Source organism: Protopterus annectens, chromosome 11.part0, assembly GCF_019279795.1.
Source record: "Protopterus annectens isolate FY-2018-M chromosome 11.part0, PAN1.0, whole genome shotgun sequence".
NCBI lineage: Eukaryota > Metazoa > Chordata > Ceratodontiformes > Protopteridae > Protopterus > Protopterus annectens.
Window position 1 is genome coordinate 676,107,309 of NC_056745.1, and position 18,339 is coordinate 676,125,647.

General features: G+C 43.1%; 1 protein-coding gene across 1 annotated transcript in view; it reads right to left on the reverse strand.

Moving 5' to 3' along the window:
* The window catches only part of LRP6 (LDL receptor related protein 6), a 2,645,333-nt gene that overhangs the window by 2,023,462 nt on the left and 603,532 nt on the right, over positions 1-18,339 (reverse strand). The window contains exon 7 of the mRNA XM_044088131.1: positions 1,236-1,407. Within this exon, the coding sequence (XP_043944066.1) occupies positions 1,236-1,407 (172 nt within the window). The remainder of the gene's footprint in view (positions 1-1,235; positions 1,408-18,339) is intronic.

Here is an 18,339-nt window from a genome sequence, read left to right on the forward strand (position 1 = left end):
GCTCGAGGATCCATATGTTGCATCAGACAGAGAGGATAAATAGAATCCCTAAAGTTCTCTTGCCGGAGATGAAAATACTAATAAAAGGGCTTCCAGGACTATGTCTTCGGGTCTGCCGAACCAACAGGCTCAAAAGTATGGAAGAGTGAGCTTTCCTACCATAAAGTAGGCATCTCAATTAAAAATAGGTGCCGTGGGCTGTTTAACAGAAGGAATGGATTTTAACTCTAGCTGGAGATAGATCAAGAGAAAAGTCTTGTTCCTATGACTGTTCTTTTTTAAAATCAGGAAAGCCTTTTCAACTTGCACCACAACTTTAGGCCATCTCTAACCTTGATTGACAGCCACCAGACAGCTGTACAACTCTGGACAAGTGTTCTCTTTAGGCTAATTTATGCAAGTTAGCAATGGCCAGTGAAGCATTTTACATTATGATCTACTGCTTTTTCTATTTCTGTTCATCCATATCTGAAATGACAGTCTATGGAAAAACAAAACTTTTGATGGTTTCAGCTTTCAAACTTCAAAAGTCTAAACTTCAGAACTGTTGAATTAGAAACTTGAGATGTATACACAAAAAAATAAGCACTTGTGCAATGAACAACAAACCATTTCTGTAAGAATGTGACAAATGTTCAGTGTTCACCCAGACAAACTCACAGTCATAGAAACCTTAAATGAGTTTAACACCTACTAAAGTGCATGTATTAAAAAAATAGCAGGATACCATCGCACAATACTTAACCGTCAATCATATTATGTAGAGAGAAAAAAAAAATGAATGAATACGTAACAACTGAAGCATGAAAGCCAGAATTGACAGGTGCACTAAATGCAGTAAAGCAGAGGAAACGCTTTCAAGTGGCAAGAAGAAATGAGGTTAAGCATCTGCCAATTCAAGTTATTCTGGGAGCCCAAATGGTTTGCCAAAAGCTACATAGCCTGTAACTTCTACATTACTGCAATTTAAGTAATTTAACCATTCCAAAATACATGCACAACTCCAGGTCTCACTCCTGACAACAGGCAAAGTACTATCTCTGTTGTGCTTGACTGGTCAGGTGCTGTCAGATGCATGCCCCAAATGTGAAACTTGCAGCATTTTTAAATGCATTAAGAAGTCAAGTAACGTTTTTTCCAAATCTCTCTCTCTCTATATCAAGTTCTGAAACAATGGTGCAACTACCACATATACATTTAAATATTTGCATAACATCAAAAGTAAAGTTACAAACCTCGATTTTATCTGTCTTTGCATCTCCCCAGTAAATTTTTCCTTCTTCATAATCCAGTGCCAATCCATTTGGCCATCCAAGAGAATTATTCACAAGGACAATCCTTTCTGTTCCATCTAATGCAGCACGTTCAATTTTGGGGACTTCACCCCAATCTGTCCAGTACATGTACCTGAAAATGATGAGAAGACTAAGCCTGAGTCAAGTTATTTATAAATAAATACAACTTTCCTTGCACTAATAATATAATTCTCAATCCCAGTTGATAAAATTGTCATTAAGACTAGAACGCAAAACTCAACCCACTCGAGTACCCTGCTTTAAAATACATTTGCAGCTTTGTAAACTTCAGACAAGCTTTTCTACTACTACATACCTTTCAAACAAGATGTATTGCTTAGGTAAAGTTTTAATTTAGTCTTAATGCTAGTCAAGTATCGGCTATAACTTTAAATATGAAAATAAATCAGAAATCTTTTGTACCAAGTTTGCTTCCCTTCCCCCAAACATGCCGCAGCTCTAGAGTATGCTCACTCTGCCTTACTCCCAGAAATTCTGTACCGCTTGCATCAGAATTAAACTCACAGAAATGGACTTGGAGCAGATTAAACAGACACACAACACACAAATAGAAATATGTACACCACGGACCTTTAAATAGCATGGAAATGGCACAGACAAATTTTAACATATAGCCAGTGTACAAATGTAAAACACAAACAGATATACATATGTACACACACAACATGACTTACTAAAATGGAAAGTAAAATATGGACCAAGTCACAAAACCAGTCTGGCATCAAAAGAAAAAACAAAATCTTTATTAGATAAGCTTTACTAAATAAACTGATATTCCCAAAGCCTTCCTGAAACTGGCCACACACAAAGCCACTGAATGTCAAAGGAGTGAAGCCTGAACACAGACATACAGATGATTCTTAAATACTACCCTTACTCAAGCAAAGCTGAATAGGTGAATATCTGTACAGGGATAAAACTTCCTTAGTCGGCAGACAATTCCAGCTAGATGGGACAGTTTTAAATAAAATTATCTCCCCTGTTGCTAACCCAAAATTGGGTCTATCTATTCAATGAGACAGCACAGTCTCTGTTGCTCCTTAAAGAATAAGTAAATATTCTAAAGAAAGATGTACCTGGAATAACAGACAATACTGTAGTTTAACAACTTGGAAAACAACATTTATTTTACTCATTTATTAAGTACATAAAACCACTGCACATAAGTGCCATTTTTCTGGGGTGGCCCAAAAGCATCGTCTAGTGACTTGATCAGAGATACACAGTAGAGATCAGTGAAGCTTTGCTAGCCAAATGTGACTTTTTAGCAGTTCGCAATGAGTATGTGAAACTGCCAAAATGGACGAGACAAATTTTGTAAACCATGGTTTGCAGAAGATGGGAGATGCAACTGGAATTAAGGGCCACACAGGTTGCATATCTTCTACCTTAGGAAGTAATGCTTTTAGCCACAGCCCTACATGGAATAAAGGACAGCAAGTGATAAGAGTTTGTAGCAAAAAGTTGAAGTAAGGTTCTACTTGTTACTATTTCTGTACGACTTTTACAGGATAATGTGGGGTCTAGGAGAAATCCTGTGCACCTTTGCCAGTCTGCATGCAAGATGAAATTATGAAAGGGGGATTCTTGGGAAGTAATGGGGTTGTCTCCATCAGCCTGTGGTGACAGCTTGTTTTGCTGGCACTAGTTCTATACTTCAGAAAAGTCAAATCTTAGCTATAAATTGGAGAATCTGAACAAACCAAATGCGCACACAGATGAACATGACTAACCACTAACGTGTCTTCAAAGGGAAGTGACAAACAACGAGCCACATCCTGCAGTACACCCAGTTATTTCACCAACCTTATATTTCCTTGGCATAGAAAGTACAGTTTTGTACCCACCATAAATGTAGATGTTCGAATGTATACACTGCTGTAGTCATTACACTTGGGTTATCCTGCCGTCAGGCGGTTCCCCAGTCAGCCTGAGTTCCAAAGTCTTGGTCTGGCGTCGGTTGCTGTCGCCTCCTCCCTGACGTCAGTGCGACAGGGGTATACAAGATGCAGCCGACGCAAATTTCTTCAGTTTTTCTTACCCCAGATGTCAGGTGCCTCTAAATAGGTAGGCAATTCCAATTGCTAATAAAACATGCATAATAAAAGCAAAAAACAACTTACAGTTATCAGCAAATACTCCCCATAGGTAGTAAGGACAGAAGACATAGGTACGTACCAGCTAGTAAGAGGGGAAGGAGGGAGGGTAACCTGGATTGCAGCAGTGTATACACTCGAACATCTACATTTATGGTAGGTACAAAACTGTACTATGTTCATCGTGTTACACTGCTGCAGTCATTACACTTGGGTAGAATCCCAAAGCCGAGGAAGGGTGGCTGGTTCTATAAGGCATTAGGGGTGGCTATAAGGCCCTGCAGCACTGCAGTGGTGAAGCCAGCTCTGGATTTAGAGTATAGAGTTAGATGGTAATGCTTGGTGAAGGTATGTACAGAACTCCAAGTTGCTGCTTCCAAAATATCCTTGGTAGGTACTCCCCTGAAGTAGGCAGTTGAAGTGGCTGTTGCCCTGGTGGAGTGAGATCTAATGCTGCTAGGTACAGGTTTTCCATGGTATGTGTAGCAGAAAAGTACAGTTTTGTACCTACCATAAATGTAGATGTTCGAGTGCTAATACAGCTGCAGTCATAACAGATGGGTTCTCCTGCCGGCAGGCGGGTCCCTCTGTCGGCCGAATTCCAAAGTCTAGGTCCGGCGTCGGTTGTTGTCGCTTCTTCCCTGAAGTCAGTGCGACAGGGGTATAAAGGAACCAGCCGACGCCATTTTCTTCAGTTTTTCTTGCCCCAGATGTTAGGTGCCCCCAGAAGGAAGGCAATACATAAATTTGTGTGATAATGCAGTGCAATATAATCAAAATACAGTAGTTGCAAGCAAATACATCATAAATGAAAACCCCAATCAGGTTGTAAGAGGATGTGTTAGCCCTATAGGCCTGTCCCAAGAGGGGAAGGAGGGAGGGAAACCTGGACTGCAGCTGTATTAGCACTCGAACATCTACATTTATGGTAGGTACAAAACTGTACTATGTTCATCGTGCATACAGCTGCAGTCATAACAGATGGGTAGAATCTCAAAGCTAAGAAAGGGGTGGTAGGCACTAGGTGGAACTAGGAGGAGCCAAAATGCCCTGCAAGACTGCAGTGACAAAGCCTGCTCTAAATTTGGAGTATAATGGTAGGTTGTAGTGCTTGGAGAAGGTGGCTGCTTCTAAAATATCCTTGGTAGGAACTCCTCTGAGGAAGGCTGCAGAGGTGGCTGTGGCCCTGGTGGAATGAGTTCTAATGCCTGTAGGAACAGTTTTGCCATGAAAGGAATAGCAAAAGCGTATGCAGTGGGCTATCCATTTTGAGATTGTCTGTTTGGAAATTGGCTTCCCTTGAGCTCCTACCGCATAGGCCACAAAGAGCTATTCTGATTTTCTGAAAGGCTTTGTTCTGTCCAAATAATAACGCAGTTGTCTGTGGATGTCCAAGGAATGTAGTAATCTCTCCCCTTTGTTTTGAGGATTAGGATAAAAAGTAGGTAAATGTATGGCCTGATTTAAAGCTACCCTGGATACCACTTTAGGCATAAAGGACGGGTTGGTTCGTAAGGAAACTCTGTCCTGATGGAAGATGATAAAAGGCTGGACAGCCATGAGAGCCTGTAGTTCTGAAACTCTACGAGCTGAGGTGATAGCCAGAAGGAAAGCTGTTTTCCAGGACAAATATTGCAAATCTGATGAGGCAGCTGGCTCAAAGGGAGGCAAGGTCAGTTTTTCCAGAATGAAATTAAGATGCCAAGCAGGTATTGGTTGTTTCCTTGGAGGCCTTAAGTTCTTAGCCCCTCTGAGGAACTGTCTTAAGAGAGGGTGAGAGAATAAAGGCAGATCAGTGTTGTATTCTGCAGAAATGGCTGAGGCATGGATTTTGATGGAGGAGAAAGAAAGTCCACTGCTTAGCAGTTCAGCCAAATATTGTAGTATTTGAGGTAAATTCAGTTTTCCAGGATCCTGTCCCTTTTTCTCATTCCAGACAAAAACGTTTCCATTTTGCGGAGTAAGCTTTTCTAGTTGATGGCCTTCTGGCCTCCAAAATGACATCCTGCACCTCCTTGGAGAGTAGGGCCTGTTGTGATGCTAAGGAATCTTCCATGCGGTTAGATTGAGTGTTTTTAGCTGGCTGTGAAGAGTTTTGAAACTGTGCTGAGTCAGAAGAAGAGGCATTAGAGGCAGGGTCCATGGTGGGGAATGCGTCAGGCTCCTCAGGAGTGGGTACCAGTGTTGCCTTGGACAGTCCGGAGCAATGAGGATCATCTTTGGTCTGTCTGCTTTGGTCTTTAATAGAACTTTGGGCAGCAGAGGAAGAGGAGGGAAGGCATAAACTGTCATTGATGTCCAACTGAAGGAAAGAGCGTCCACTCTCCAGGCCTTTGGATGGAAGATCCTTGAGCAGAATTTTGTCAATTGAGGATTCTTGTGGAAGGCAAAGAGATCTATGTCTGGCCTTCCCCATTCTTGGATTATTTCTGTAAAAACTTTTGGATGCAATTTCCATTCGTGTGGATCTGTCATATTCCTGCTTAGGTTGTCTGCCAGCGTGTTTTCCTTGCCTGGCAAGTACTGTGCTTGTAGTTCCATTTGTAAGTCCATGGCCATGTTCCAAAGTGACATGGCCAGTCTGCATAGGGGGTAAGAATGTGTTCCTCCCTGTTTAAGTACCACATAACTGTGGTGTTGTCCGTTCTTATCAATAGTTGACCTGGTTGTAGAAGGTCCTTGAAAGCTATAATAGCATTTATTACTGCTAGCATTTCTTTTTGATTGATGTGAAGGTGCTTTTCTTTTTGGGACCATTTGCCCTGAATGCACCGGTCTGTCATGTGCGCCCCCCCAGGCGTAGTCCGAGGCACCTGTTGTGATGACTTGATTTGCTTGAGGCTTGCTGAATGGAAGACCTGCGTTTGTTTGACATGCTTGAGCCCACCACAGAAATTCCTTTTGCAGACATGGAATTAGTGGTATTATTGTTTCCAAACTGTGGCTGTGTTGAGACCATATGTTTTTCAGGTACCATTGTAGTTTCCTCATATGCAGCTTTGCACATGGGATTAGTAAGATGCAAGATGCCATGAATCCCAGAGCCTGCAGGATTTTCCTTGCAGTCAGCCTGGTGCAATTTGCTAGTGTTCTGAAGTATTGAATTAGTTGCCCCTGCTTCTCTGGCGTGAGGTAGGCCATCTGGATGTTTGTGTCCAAACTGGCACCCAGGAAAATTATCTTCCGAGAGGGTATTAGCCTTGATTTCTTTTTGTTGACTGTGTATCCCAGAGAGTTCAATAACATTATTACATAAGCCAGATGTTTCAGAAGAATGTGCTTGCTGTCCGCTTGGATCAGGCAGTCGTCCAAATAGGGGTATATTTGTATCCCTTGAAGTCTGCAGTAGGCAATTACTGATGCCAGGCATTTCGTGAATACTCTGGGCGCAGTAGATAAGCCAAAGGGCAATGCAGAGAATTGAAAATGGGTTGAACCTGCAAGAAATCTGAGGTACCTTCTGCACTTTTGTCTGATTGGGACATGCAGGTATGCCTCCTTGAGGTCCAATGTTACCAGCCAAGACTCCTTGCCAAGCATGGGAAGAAGTTGCTGTAGAGTGAGCATCTTGAATTTTGGTACGAGTAGAAATGTGTTTAGGATGGATAGATCCAAAATAGGTCTCCAATCTTTTCCCTTCCTTGGCACCAGAAATAGCCTGGAAAAAAACCTTGACCTTGTTCGTGCGTAGGTACCTCTTGAATAGCTTTCATGTTTATGAGATCTGAAATTTGCCTTTGTGCCTCTGCCCTTTGATTGTGTGGCAGGTTTGGCATGCCTCTCATTTTTGGAAGGGTGTGAAAATGGAATTTGTAGCCTCTGTTTATAAAGTCCAGGATCCATTTGTCCTTTGTGACAACATGCCAATTTTTTGAGAATAATGCCAGCTTTCCTCCTAAGGGGGCTGCCATTTGAGACCTGGTTGGCATGCAAAGGGGAAAGTCATTGGGTTTGCTTTCTGAAAGATTGGGAGTTGTCCCCACCACCTCTTTGTGTAGGAGCTTGCCATTGTCTGCCTCTATACGATCCTTGGGATTGTCCTCTGCCCCTCGGGCACCTGTAACTGCCTCTTTGGGGTCTGTCTGTGGCAGGAAAGGACCAGTTTTTGGAAGGCCAATTTCTACTAAAACGTGGGGGTTGAACCTGTAGAAAGTCTTTCACAGTTTGCATTAATTTATCCTTTTCCTCCATTTTCCTTAATACCTCCTCAGCATTAGCACCAAATAGTACATCCTTTTGAAGAGGGGCGTCTAGTAATTTAGCTTTGGCATGATCAGGCAAGGCTTGCTCCTTGAGCCAGGCATGCCTACGTATGACTGATCCTGTAACAGTAGCTCTGCATGAGGCCTCTAGAGCATCAAAACCACATTGTAAGGTATGCTTACCCACTTGTTCTGCACTATGCATCAAATCCTGCAACTCCTTCAAGTCTGGTTGTTCAGGTTGTGACATTTTACTTTTCAATTGTGATAACAAAAGGTTGGTATTTTAGCATATGAAACTGACAGTTTAAGGCCCTCATGGATAAGGTAGCCGAGGTATATACCTTTTTTCCCCACCTTTCTAAGGATATGGAATCTCTCTCGGAAGGCAATGGATTTGGCAATGGAGGCCTTAACTCCCTTGGGGCCCTGTGAGATGGTTTCTGGGTCAGCAGCATGGCTTTTGTATAGAAATTGATGCGAGTCAGGAACCCTGTAGTACCTGTCAGGCTTAACTGGAGCTGGAGGTAGAGAGTCCGGGTTAAGGCAGGCCTCCGAGTAAACATCATCTAGGATGTCCAAGACAGGAGGTATAGCCAGAGGCCTGTGCTGGGGTAACAAGAGAAATTCCCTGAGCCTTTTCTTGGAATCTGAATAATCCTGGCCTTCCCAGTGGAAGTGTTCCCTTAAGGTATGCAAAGTTTCCCCAAATGAGTAATCCTCAGGGGGGGATACAGAAGGGATGGACTCCTCCGCATCAGAGTCTTCAAAAAAGGAGTAAGACTGTTCCTGATCATCAGAGTGCTCTGAAATAATGGAGCCCTGATCAGAGGAGGGGGAATCTTCCTCCACTCTGGGCCTTTGTCCGTGGGGGCTGAGAACCTCTGATTAGAGTAATTAAATCCTCAGCCATTTTAAGCATCTGTTTCTTAGGCATGGGGCCTGGAGATGGGCCCTGTGTAGCTGGTCTCTTAGAGTGCATGGTTGCTTTAGACTTTGTGAAAGCCTTGATGGAGAAAGAAGAGGAAGGTCTGAAGACACCTTGAGTGGAAGTGGACCTGTCCACATTCTGTGTTTCAACGCCAAGAGTGGCTTCGGTATCTGTAGTCGGGGTGTGGGCCGAGGAGCCTGCGACCTCGGGCACAGGAGACACAGTCAAAGATGTGTCGTCGGTAATCAGGGGCTGCGTAGGCGCCTCGCTGAGAACCGGACCACGTGTAGTCGGCTTTGGCGTGGTGTCGGTAGAGGCCGCGAACCTCATGTGTCGGTCCTTGTCTGTGTTTTTTAGACAAAACCGGAGTCGGGAGTATCCGACGACATAGTATAGTTAAATGCTTTCCCAAAATAATGCTGGGCGAACTCCGCCCGACGCTTAATAGTGCATTTGTTGAATGTAGCGCAAAAGCGACAGACCGAAACGTCGTGGTCTGGGCCTAAACAAGGTATACAGAGGGAATGGAAATCCTTATGCGGTATTTGCTTCCCACAAGAAATACAATTATTAACTTTGTCTGACATCGGTCTGAGGCAAGAAAAGTTTCCTCAACGGGGTACTTAGCTTTTAAGAAGACTTTGGTTTCCAAATTTTCGTAATCTCAGGAGCTGGCCGACCGGCACTTGCGAACTGCTTCTGCTTCGGGCACCGCGTGGAAAGAAAGACTGGAGAAAATGGCGTCGGCTGGTTCCTTTATACCCCTGTCGCACTGACGTCAGGGAAGAAGCGACAACAACCGACGCCGGACCTAGACTTTGGAATTCGGCCGACCGAGGACCCGCCTGCCGGCAGGAGAACCCATCTGTTATGACTGCAGCTGTATGCACGATGAACATCGTATACAATGTCCTATCCATTTTGAAATGGTCTGTTTTGAAATGGCTTTTCCCTGTGCTCCTGCAGCATATGCTACCAATAATTGCTCAGATTTTCTGAAAGCTTTGGTTTTGTCCAAGTAGAAGCGTAACTGCCGGTGAATGTCCAAAGAGTGCAGTAGTCTCTCCCCTTTATTCTGTGGTTTAGGATAAAAAGTTGGCAGGTGAATAGTTTGGTTTAGAGCCACACTGGATACCACCTTTGGCATAAAAGTAAGGTTAGTTCTTAAAGACACCCTGTCCTGGTGGAAAATGAGGAAAGGTTCCACTGCCATTAGTGCCTGTAATTCCGAAACTCTTTGTGCTGATGTTACTGCCAGGAGCAGAGCAGTTTTCCAAGAGATATATTTTAATTCTGCTGTGTTGGCTGGCTCAAAAGGAGGTAAAGTTAGCTTCTACAAAACAAAGTTGAGGTCCCTAGTTGGAGTAGGTGCTCTACGGGGCGGTCTTATGTTTTTAGCCCCTCTGAGGTACTGTTTTCACAGAGGATTAGAGAAAATTGGTGGATCCGTGTTGTAATGAGCAGAGATGACAGAGGCGGTGGATCAGTGTTGTAACGAGCAGAGATGGCAGAGGCGTGGATCTTCATGGATGAGAAGGAGTCTCCTTTGTCCAGCATCTCAGTTATGTATTGCAGTACCTGAGGAATGTTTGGGACAAGAAGGTCAAGGCCGTGAGCTTGGTTCCAGGAACGGAATCTCTTCCATTTATCCAAATAGGCTTTCCTGGTACTAGGCCTTCTGGCCTCCAGAATGACATCCATAACAGCTTTGGAGAGAGGCATTGCTTGCTTAAGTAAGGAATCTTCCATGCAGCTAGGTTTAAGGTCTTTAGCTGGCTGTGTAGTATTTGTTTGTTGTGCTGAGTTAGCAGATGTGGGATCTGAGGCAAAATCCAGGGTGGTTTTTGTGCTAAGCTCCTTAAGATTGGGTACCAGTGCTGACGTGGCCAGTCTGGTGCAATCAGGATCATCTTTGGCTCTTCCTGCCTGGCTTTTATGAGTACCTTTGGCAGGAGAGGTAGTGGTGGGAAAGCGTATACTTGTAGGTTGTCCCAGCTGAATGAGGGGGCATCCACTTTCCATGCTTATGGATGGTAACTCCTTGTGCAGAATTTTTGTAGCTGGCAGTTTATTGGGGATGCAAAACGATCTATGTCTGGGCTCCACCATTTCTGTGTTATCATTCTGAATATTTGTGGATTCAACTCCCATTCCTGGGGATCCATGATGTTTCTGCTCAAGTCGTCTGCCAGTGTGTTTTTCTCTCCTGGCAGGAATTGTGCTTGCAGATGAACGTGAAGGTTTATAGCTGTGTTCCACAGGGTCATAGCTTGTCTGCATAGGGGGTAGGAGTGAGTGCCCCCTTGCTTATGTACCGCATAACTGCGGTGTTGTCTGTCTTTAGTAGTAGTTGTCCTGGATGTAGCAGGTCCTTGAAAGCTATAAGCGCATTTTGTACAGCTAGCATCTCTTTTTGATTGATGTGAAGATGCCTTTGTTCTGCGGGCCACGTGCCCTGAATACATTTGCCTGCCATGTGTGCTCCCCAGGCGTAATCCAATGCATCTGTTGTCAGTGTTTGCCTGGCTGTGGGTTGTGTAAAAGGCTGTCCCTTGTTGAGGTGACAAGCTTGAGCCCACCATTGAAACTCCTGTTGAAGGCAAGGGATTAGTGGCATAACCGTTTCCAAACTTTGACAGTTTTGAGACCATACATTCTTTAGGTACCATTGTAGTTTCCTCATATGCAGTCTCGCATATGGAATTAGTAGTATGCGGGATGCCATGTAACTCAAGGCCTGCAGAATTTTTTTTGCAGGGAGTTGGGTCTTTGTTGCCTTCAATTGTAAGTATTGAGTCAGTTGTCCTTGTTTGTCTGGCGTGAGATAAGCCATCAGGGCAGTTGTGTTCAAGTTGGCACCCAGGAATATAATCTCTTGTGAGGGCACTAGTTTTGATTTCTTTTCGCTTACTGTGTACCCCAGGCAACTTAACTTTTTTACAAATGCCAGATGCTTTAGAAGAATATCTTTGCTCTCTGCTTGAATCAGGCAGTCGTCCGGGTACGGATAAATTTGAATTCCTTTCTGTCTGTAAAAGGCAATTACTGGTGCCAGGCACTTTGTGAAGACCCTGGGCGTAGTAGATAATCCAAAGGGCAGTGCAGAGAATTGGTAGTGCATTGAACCTGCTATGAATCTGATGCATCTTCTGCAATTTTGTCTGATAGGGACATGCAGGTATGCCTCTCTGAGGTCCAAAGTCACGAGCCAAGCTTTCTTGCCCAGCATGGGAAGAAGCTGCTGCAATGTCAACATTTTGAATTTCGGAACATCCAGGTAAGTGTTTAGAGATGAAAGATCCAGAATGGGCTTCCAGTCTTTGTCCTTTCTGGGTACCAGAAAGAGTCTTGAGTAAAATCCTTGTCCTTGCTCCTGTGATGGTACCTTTTGAACAGCTCTCATATCCATGAGTGCTGTAATTTGTTTTTCTGAGCCTCTGCCCATTGATTTGGTGACAGATTTGGCATTCCTTTTAACCTTGGCAGAGTGTGAAAGTGGAACCTGTAACCTTGAAATACAATGTTGAGAACCCATTTGTCTTTGGTGATCATTTGCCAATTGTGGTAGCAGAGTGCCAGTTTTCCAACCAAGGGGGCTGCCAAGAAGGATTTGTCTGGCAGCTGTAGTGGGAAGTCAATGGAGCTGCTTTTTATATGGTTGGGGTCCGTCTTCCCCTTTTTTCTGGCCTGATGTAACCCATTGTCAAGGCCTGCAAGGACCTTGCGTGAGACCTCTACCTCTTGGACGTCTGTATCTTCCCCTTTGAGGTCTGTCTGTAATTGGAAAGGACCAATTCTTAGTTGGCCAATTTCTGCTAAATCTAGGAGGCTGAACCTGTAAGAAATTCTTCACCGTTTGCATAGATTTTGCCTTATCCTCCATGTTCTTCAATACCTCTTCTGCCTTAACTCCAAATAACACATCCTGCTGCAAAGGTGCATCCAATAATTTTGCTTTAACATGATCTGGTAACGCATGTTCTTTTAACCAAGCATGCCTTCTAATGACAGAGCCTGTAACTGCTGCTCTGCAGGAGGCCTCGAGAATCAAAACCACATTGCAAAGTATGCTTTCTCACTTGTTCAGCTGCCTGTAACAAATCCTGCATTTCTTTAAAATTAGGAGGATCTGATTCTGGAAGCATTTTTTGTTTTAACTGAGACAGTAAAAATTGCTGAGATTTTAGCATGTGAAACTGGCAATTTAAGGCCTAAAGTTGCAGACGTATATAATTTCTTTCCCCATCTGTCTACTGTTATGGAATCTCTGTCAGAGGGAACTGGATTCTTGGCTGATGAGACCTTAACTCCTTTGGGTCCCTGAGAAATAGTTTCAGGGTCAGCTACTGGGCTTTTATACAGAAATTTATGAGAGTCAGGGACTCTGTAGTATCTGTCAGGTTTAACAGGGGCTGGAGGTAAGGAATCAGGATTTAAGCTGGATTCAGTATACACAATATCTAACACTGGCGGAATAGCAAGGGGTCTGTGCTGAGCCATTTCTTGGATTCTGAGTAATCCTGGCCTTCTCAGTGGAAATGCTCCCTCATGGTATGTAGGGTTTCCCCAAAGGAGTAGTCCTCAGGCAGTGAGGCTGATGGAATTGATTCCTCATAGGAGGGTAAAGAGTATCCTAGGTCTGAGGATGAATCAGAAGAGATAGACACTTGGTCGGATGAGTCAATCTGCATCCTGTCTAGCCCTTTTATCAGGAGGGGGATGGGACCCCCTAATCAGAGTGATTAGGTCTTCGGCCATTTTGAGCATTTGTTTCTTAGGCATGGGGGCCTGTCCTGGAGAATGCTGTATTTGTTTCTTTGACTTTAAAGGAGGCTTAGACTTAACTGAGGGTTTAATGCTTAACTGAGTAGGTCTGAAGACACCCTCTGTAGCTGTGGGTTGCTCAACTACTCCGGATCCCTCTGAAAGGTTAGTCTCGGTAGGCTGAAGAACTTGCGTGTCCGAAGGCCCAGCCGTCTCCACGTGGGAGTCGGAGGCGGCTTGTGGTTCTACAGAAGCGGTTGGCAGGGGCTGCAAAGGCGCCGTGCTGAAAACCGGAGAACCGGCGACTGGCCTAGAAGAGGGTTCATAGTCAGTTTTGGGCCTCGGATGCCTATCCTTGCCTTTGCGCTTTTTGTGTATTCCGGTCGTCGGAAGTTCCGACAGCATGGTATAATTGAATTTTCTACCAAAATAATGCCGGGCAAAATCAAACAGACGTTTAATAGTGCGCTTGTTAAACCTAGCACAAAACCGACAACCAGTGACGTTGTGGTCAGGGCCTAGGCATGGGATACAATAGGAATGGAAATCCTTATAAGGTATTTGCTTCCCACAAGAAATACAGTTATTAACTTTTACTGACATCGGTCTGAGGCAAGAAAAAATTTTCCCCAAGGGGTACTTAGCTTTGTAGAAGACTTCGGTTCTGGATTTGGAATGAAAATCTCAGGTGATTGCCGACTGGCACTTGCGAACTGCGCCGTGCTTTGGGCACGGCGCGGCAAGAAAGACTGAAGAAAATGGCGTCGGCTGCATTTTATATACCCCTGTTGCACTGATGTCAGGGAGGAGGCGACAGCAACTGACGCCAGACCAAGACTTTGGAACTCAGGCCGACTGGGGAACCGCCTGACGGCAGGATAACCCAAGTGTAATGACTGCAGCAGTGTAACACGATGAACATCAAGATGGTTTCTATCACTAATAGGAGCCCAACAGCCTGAAAAAAATCATCTTAAGCACCAAGAGGTAACATTAGTCTTTCTAGGTACCTACAGCTTGGAAATTCTTCTAGCAGCTATGTCAACAAAAGTCTTCAAATACCAGCAGCTGGTTCAAAAATCACAACATTTATACTTTCAAGTAAATAGTAGAGATCCTTAAGAGGAACTGGATCATTAATAGGAGGACAAAGAAGAAAAGTTAATTTCAAAAAAGTTTTAGAGTTTCAAGGAGATCATAGTCAAAGTGAATGGTACCCTGTTGGAATCCATAAATTACAGAGGACATATAATGCCATATAATGCCAGACAAAAGAACTTTGACAGAGGAGAAGCCCAGATCTGAATCAAAAATCTGCCGCAAGTAGTCAAGGACACTAGAGACAGATGCTGTGAACAAATCTATGCCCCTCACTGTACATAGCTCACAAAGAAAAATGAATCCATTTACATATAACTTTTTCTTTTTAAGTTGGATATCTGGGCAGAAGTTAATATTTGGGTCACCATTTCTGGGTAAGAAAGATCCCAGGCATCACAAGTGGAAAAACTATACAGTCAACAGAAGGAACTGAAAGCTCTGGTGAAGTTTGTCAAATAGGAGCTGTAAAGCCGTCTCAGAGAGAGAGACAGGCTGCTCCAGGAGATAAAGCCATAAGCAGGGAAACAGTGCTTCTTGGGATCATAACTGACCTATCAAAATGATCTCAGTTTCAAACTGGTCCTTCTGTAGAAACAAGGTATGGGGATGGGGAAGTACACACATGCGACCACTTCTGGGCAACTGCATTTTTTAGAGCATCCTCCCAAGGGAGGAATAAGTAGAAAAGAAGCAGTTTCATTCTATCCTACTGGAGATTCGAACAGATTACAACAAGGCTTTCCACTGAAAATGGGCAGTTTCTGTGCTATCAATGAACTAAGAGACAACTCAAGAGACATCAGAAGGCAATGAATGAATTCACTAATGAACTGGCTTCATCAAGAAACAGCTGGTTATGAAGAGGCAGCCAGTTGACAAAGTCTCTTCCCAGACTCCAATGACCTCCCAACAAAGGAAACCGGAATGGATACAACCTGCTTGTCAATATACAAGGAGCCCTGTATCTGCTGCTCTTGCCATATAAATCAGCAGCATTACATGCCGAGAATATGGTTTTGTTAGAAATGGCTATGAGGGTTGAGATTTGGGATTCCAATTAGGTCAAAGTCCCGATCTGGAAAATCATACACAGACTTCTTTGGATCAGTGAACTAGATCCCTCTGAAAGCATAGCATGAGTGAAGTGCTTTGGTGCCTTGCTGCCCTCATAGTAAGAGGGCACAGAAACTAGTTTCCCTAATTTGTCCAGTGCTCGAGATTCCTTATTTGGTGAGTGGGCAGCCAGACACCACTGCTATTCTGTCTTACCCTTAACCCATTAAGCTGTCTAAGAGCTTAGGCTATGGCTATAATTTGGCTCCTAGAAAACAACAAAGTGTAAAGACTTCTCATCTTCTCATTGTCAATGACTGTACAGCTCATCAGATGAGGAACTAAAAGCACAACTGCAAGTATTCAAAACTTTTTCAGATGATATAAAAATGTAATTTGCTCTTGATAAATGTGCAAAAGCAACCTTTAAAGGTTCAAAACTGCAGCACCACGAAAACATCAGTTTGGGACAAGAATGAGATATAAAACAACTTGAGTAAGAGGGAGTGTGTAAATATTTGGGAAATGAAGAAGGATCTACAGTAAAACACGAACAAATGTGAATAAAACTTGGTAAGGAATACTTTAGAAGAAAAATTAATCCTGAAAACAGTGTTTACATCTGGGAACAAAAAATTCAAGATATAAACCAATTTCCTGTACTAGCTTACAGTTTTGGAGTGATTAACTGGCCCCAAAATGTGTTGGATAGATTAGACATAAAAACAAGGATGCTTCATGCTCAAACAATTTATAAAAATCAGTGCATACCAAGATTATATACTTCCCGTTCTGAAGGAGGTATGGGCCTCCTTGAAATTGACTACATGTATAGATCTGGAATCGTGGGACTGCACACATCTGCTGACCTCAGAAGACCCAAACGTAGTGAAAGCTTTGAAACATGGGAGAATAAATCTAAGATGACTTTTCCCTGCTTAGTCTAGCAGAAGCATATAGGCATCAAGCAGGAATGCAAATCAAACCAGAAGTAGATAAAAAATCAGGTAGCAACTGAATATGCCAAAAAACAAAAGAAAGAATATAAGGTAAAGGACCACATGAGAAGGAAAGAAATGTGGAAAATGCATAAATATAGTTGCAAGTAGAGAAAACTTCTGGAAGAACCTCATGTTGATTAGGCTCAAACGCAGGAATGGTTAAGGAGAGGCAAATTCAAACCAAGAGATGAAAGGTTAATACTGGCAGCCCAAGACAGTGGGCTACGTACATGTTGGTCTACAAAGTCCATTGAACATGTGGGAGAAACGGACAAATGTAGGTTTTGTAAAACAGAATTGGAAACGGTTGCACACTTCGTTGCTGGTTTATTAATGGCAGGAGGATTGTATACTGAAAGGCATAAAAATGTGGCAAGACTGTTGCACTGGGGATTGTGCAAAGATTATGGTACTGAAGTGGCTGTAAAACACTGGAAACATGAGCCACAAAGCAGTGTAGAAAATGAAGTCTACATCACATGAGATCACCCATTACCAACAGTTCAAAAGACAGATGATAGCATACTGGATATAGTGGTCCATGAAAAGAAGACAAAAGTAGCACTGATCTCGCCACGTCCAGTGACTACAGTGTCTTGCATACAGAGAGACACAAAATCATAAAATATCAGGATTTGCAAGCAGAAATGAGAGCTATGTGGAAGAAAAATACCCAGACAGCTCCAATAGCAGTGGTAGGAGCAACGGAAATTGTAAAAAAATAAACTACAATCATATTTAGATACATTATCAATATATGTATCACAATACAAACTACAGCAATTGTCATTACTGAGCAAATTGCAGGTGCTGCGAAGAACACTTCTGGCTGACATCAAATATGGAAACAATACTAATTTCATGAACTTTAATCGTACTTCGACTTCGAAATGGCGTCCATTCTCATCATGGTATCAGAAACCCAAAAGACAGAGAAATAAAAACAAAAGTAGTACTGTCCAAAACTAAGAACACCTTCTCCATACCAGCGGTTTGATAAATATTAAAAAAAACATGCCCTGGCATAACCTCTACATAACATATTTGACTTGAGCAAGTTATGCTACACAACACTGGTGATACCACTCCATACATATGGTCCCTACTACCAAATCCTGAAACTATACACACATCAGAATGAAGTCTCATTTTTAAGCCCATGGAACACAAACAAAGATGAACATTTAACAACATTAAAAGTTGTACTAAGTTAGTAGATTTTAAAAATTCCCTACAGAGTACTTAATCAAAATTGTCAGGGAGCTAATGGTTTTAACTAAGGAAATTATTCTTTTGAGGTGAAAAAAGAAGTTATGTCTTACCATAACGTTCCATCTGTGTTGTCTATCATCTGTTCTTGACTGATGGGTTGCCAGTTCTGACCCCCTCTCTGAATCTCTCGAGCTGCAAGTCTACCCATAATTCCTCCTCTCCAGATTACCTCAGATCAAGTTTGCAAACCAAAGAAGAATTGTGTAATAAAGGTCAGAAGCCTTGTCCAAGGTACGCATAACAATAAGAACCCAGGATAGGGTATTGCGCCACCAGGGCGAAGGGGATGGCTGGCAGGAGGGATGCAAGAATAGGTGAAGAAAGTACAGTTGTGTACACTTACCATAAATGTAGATGTTAGAGTGTATTCACTGTTGCAGTCATTACATTTGGGTTATCTGCTTGCAGGCAAGCCCTCAGTCGGCCTGATTAACAAAGTCTTGGGTACTGCGTCAGTTGCTGTCCCATCTTCCATGACGTCAGGTCGTCACGTCAGGTCGTCAAAGGTAGAAAACATGCAGCAGATGCCATTACATCAGTTTTTCTTGCCCCAGATGTCAGGTGTCCCCCTAATGGGAAGCAATTAAACATAAAAGCACAAAG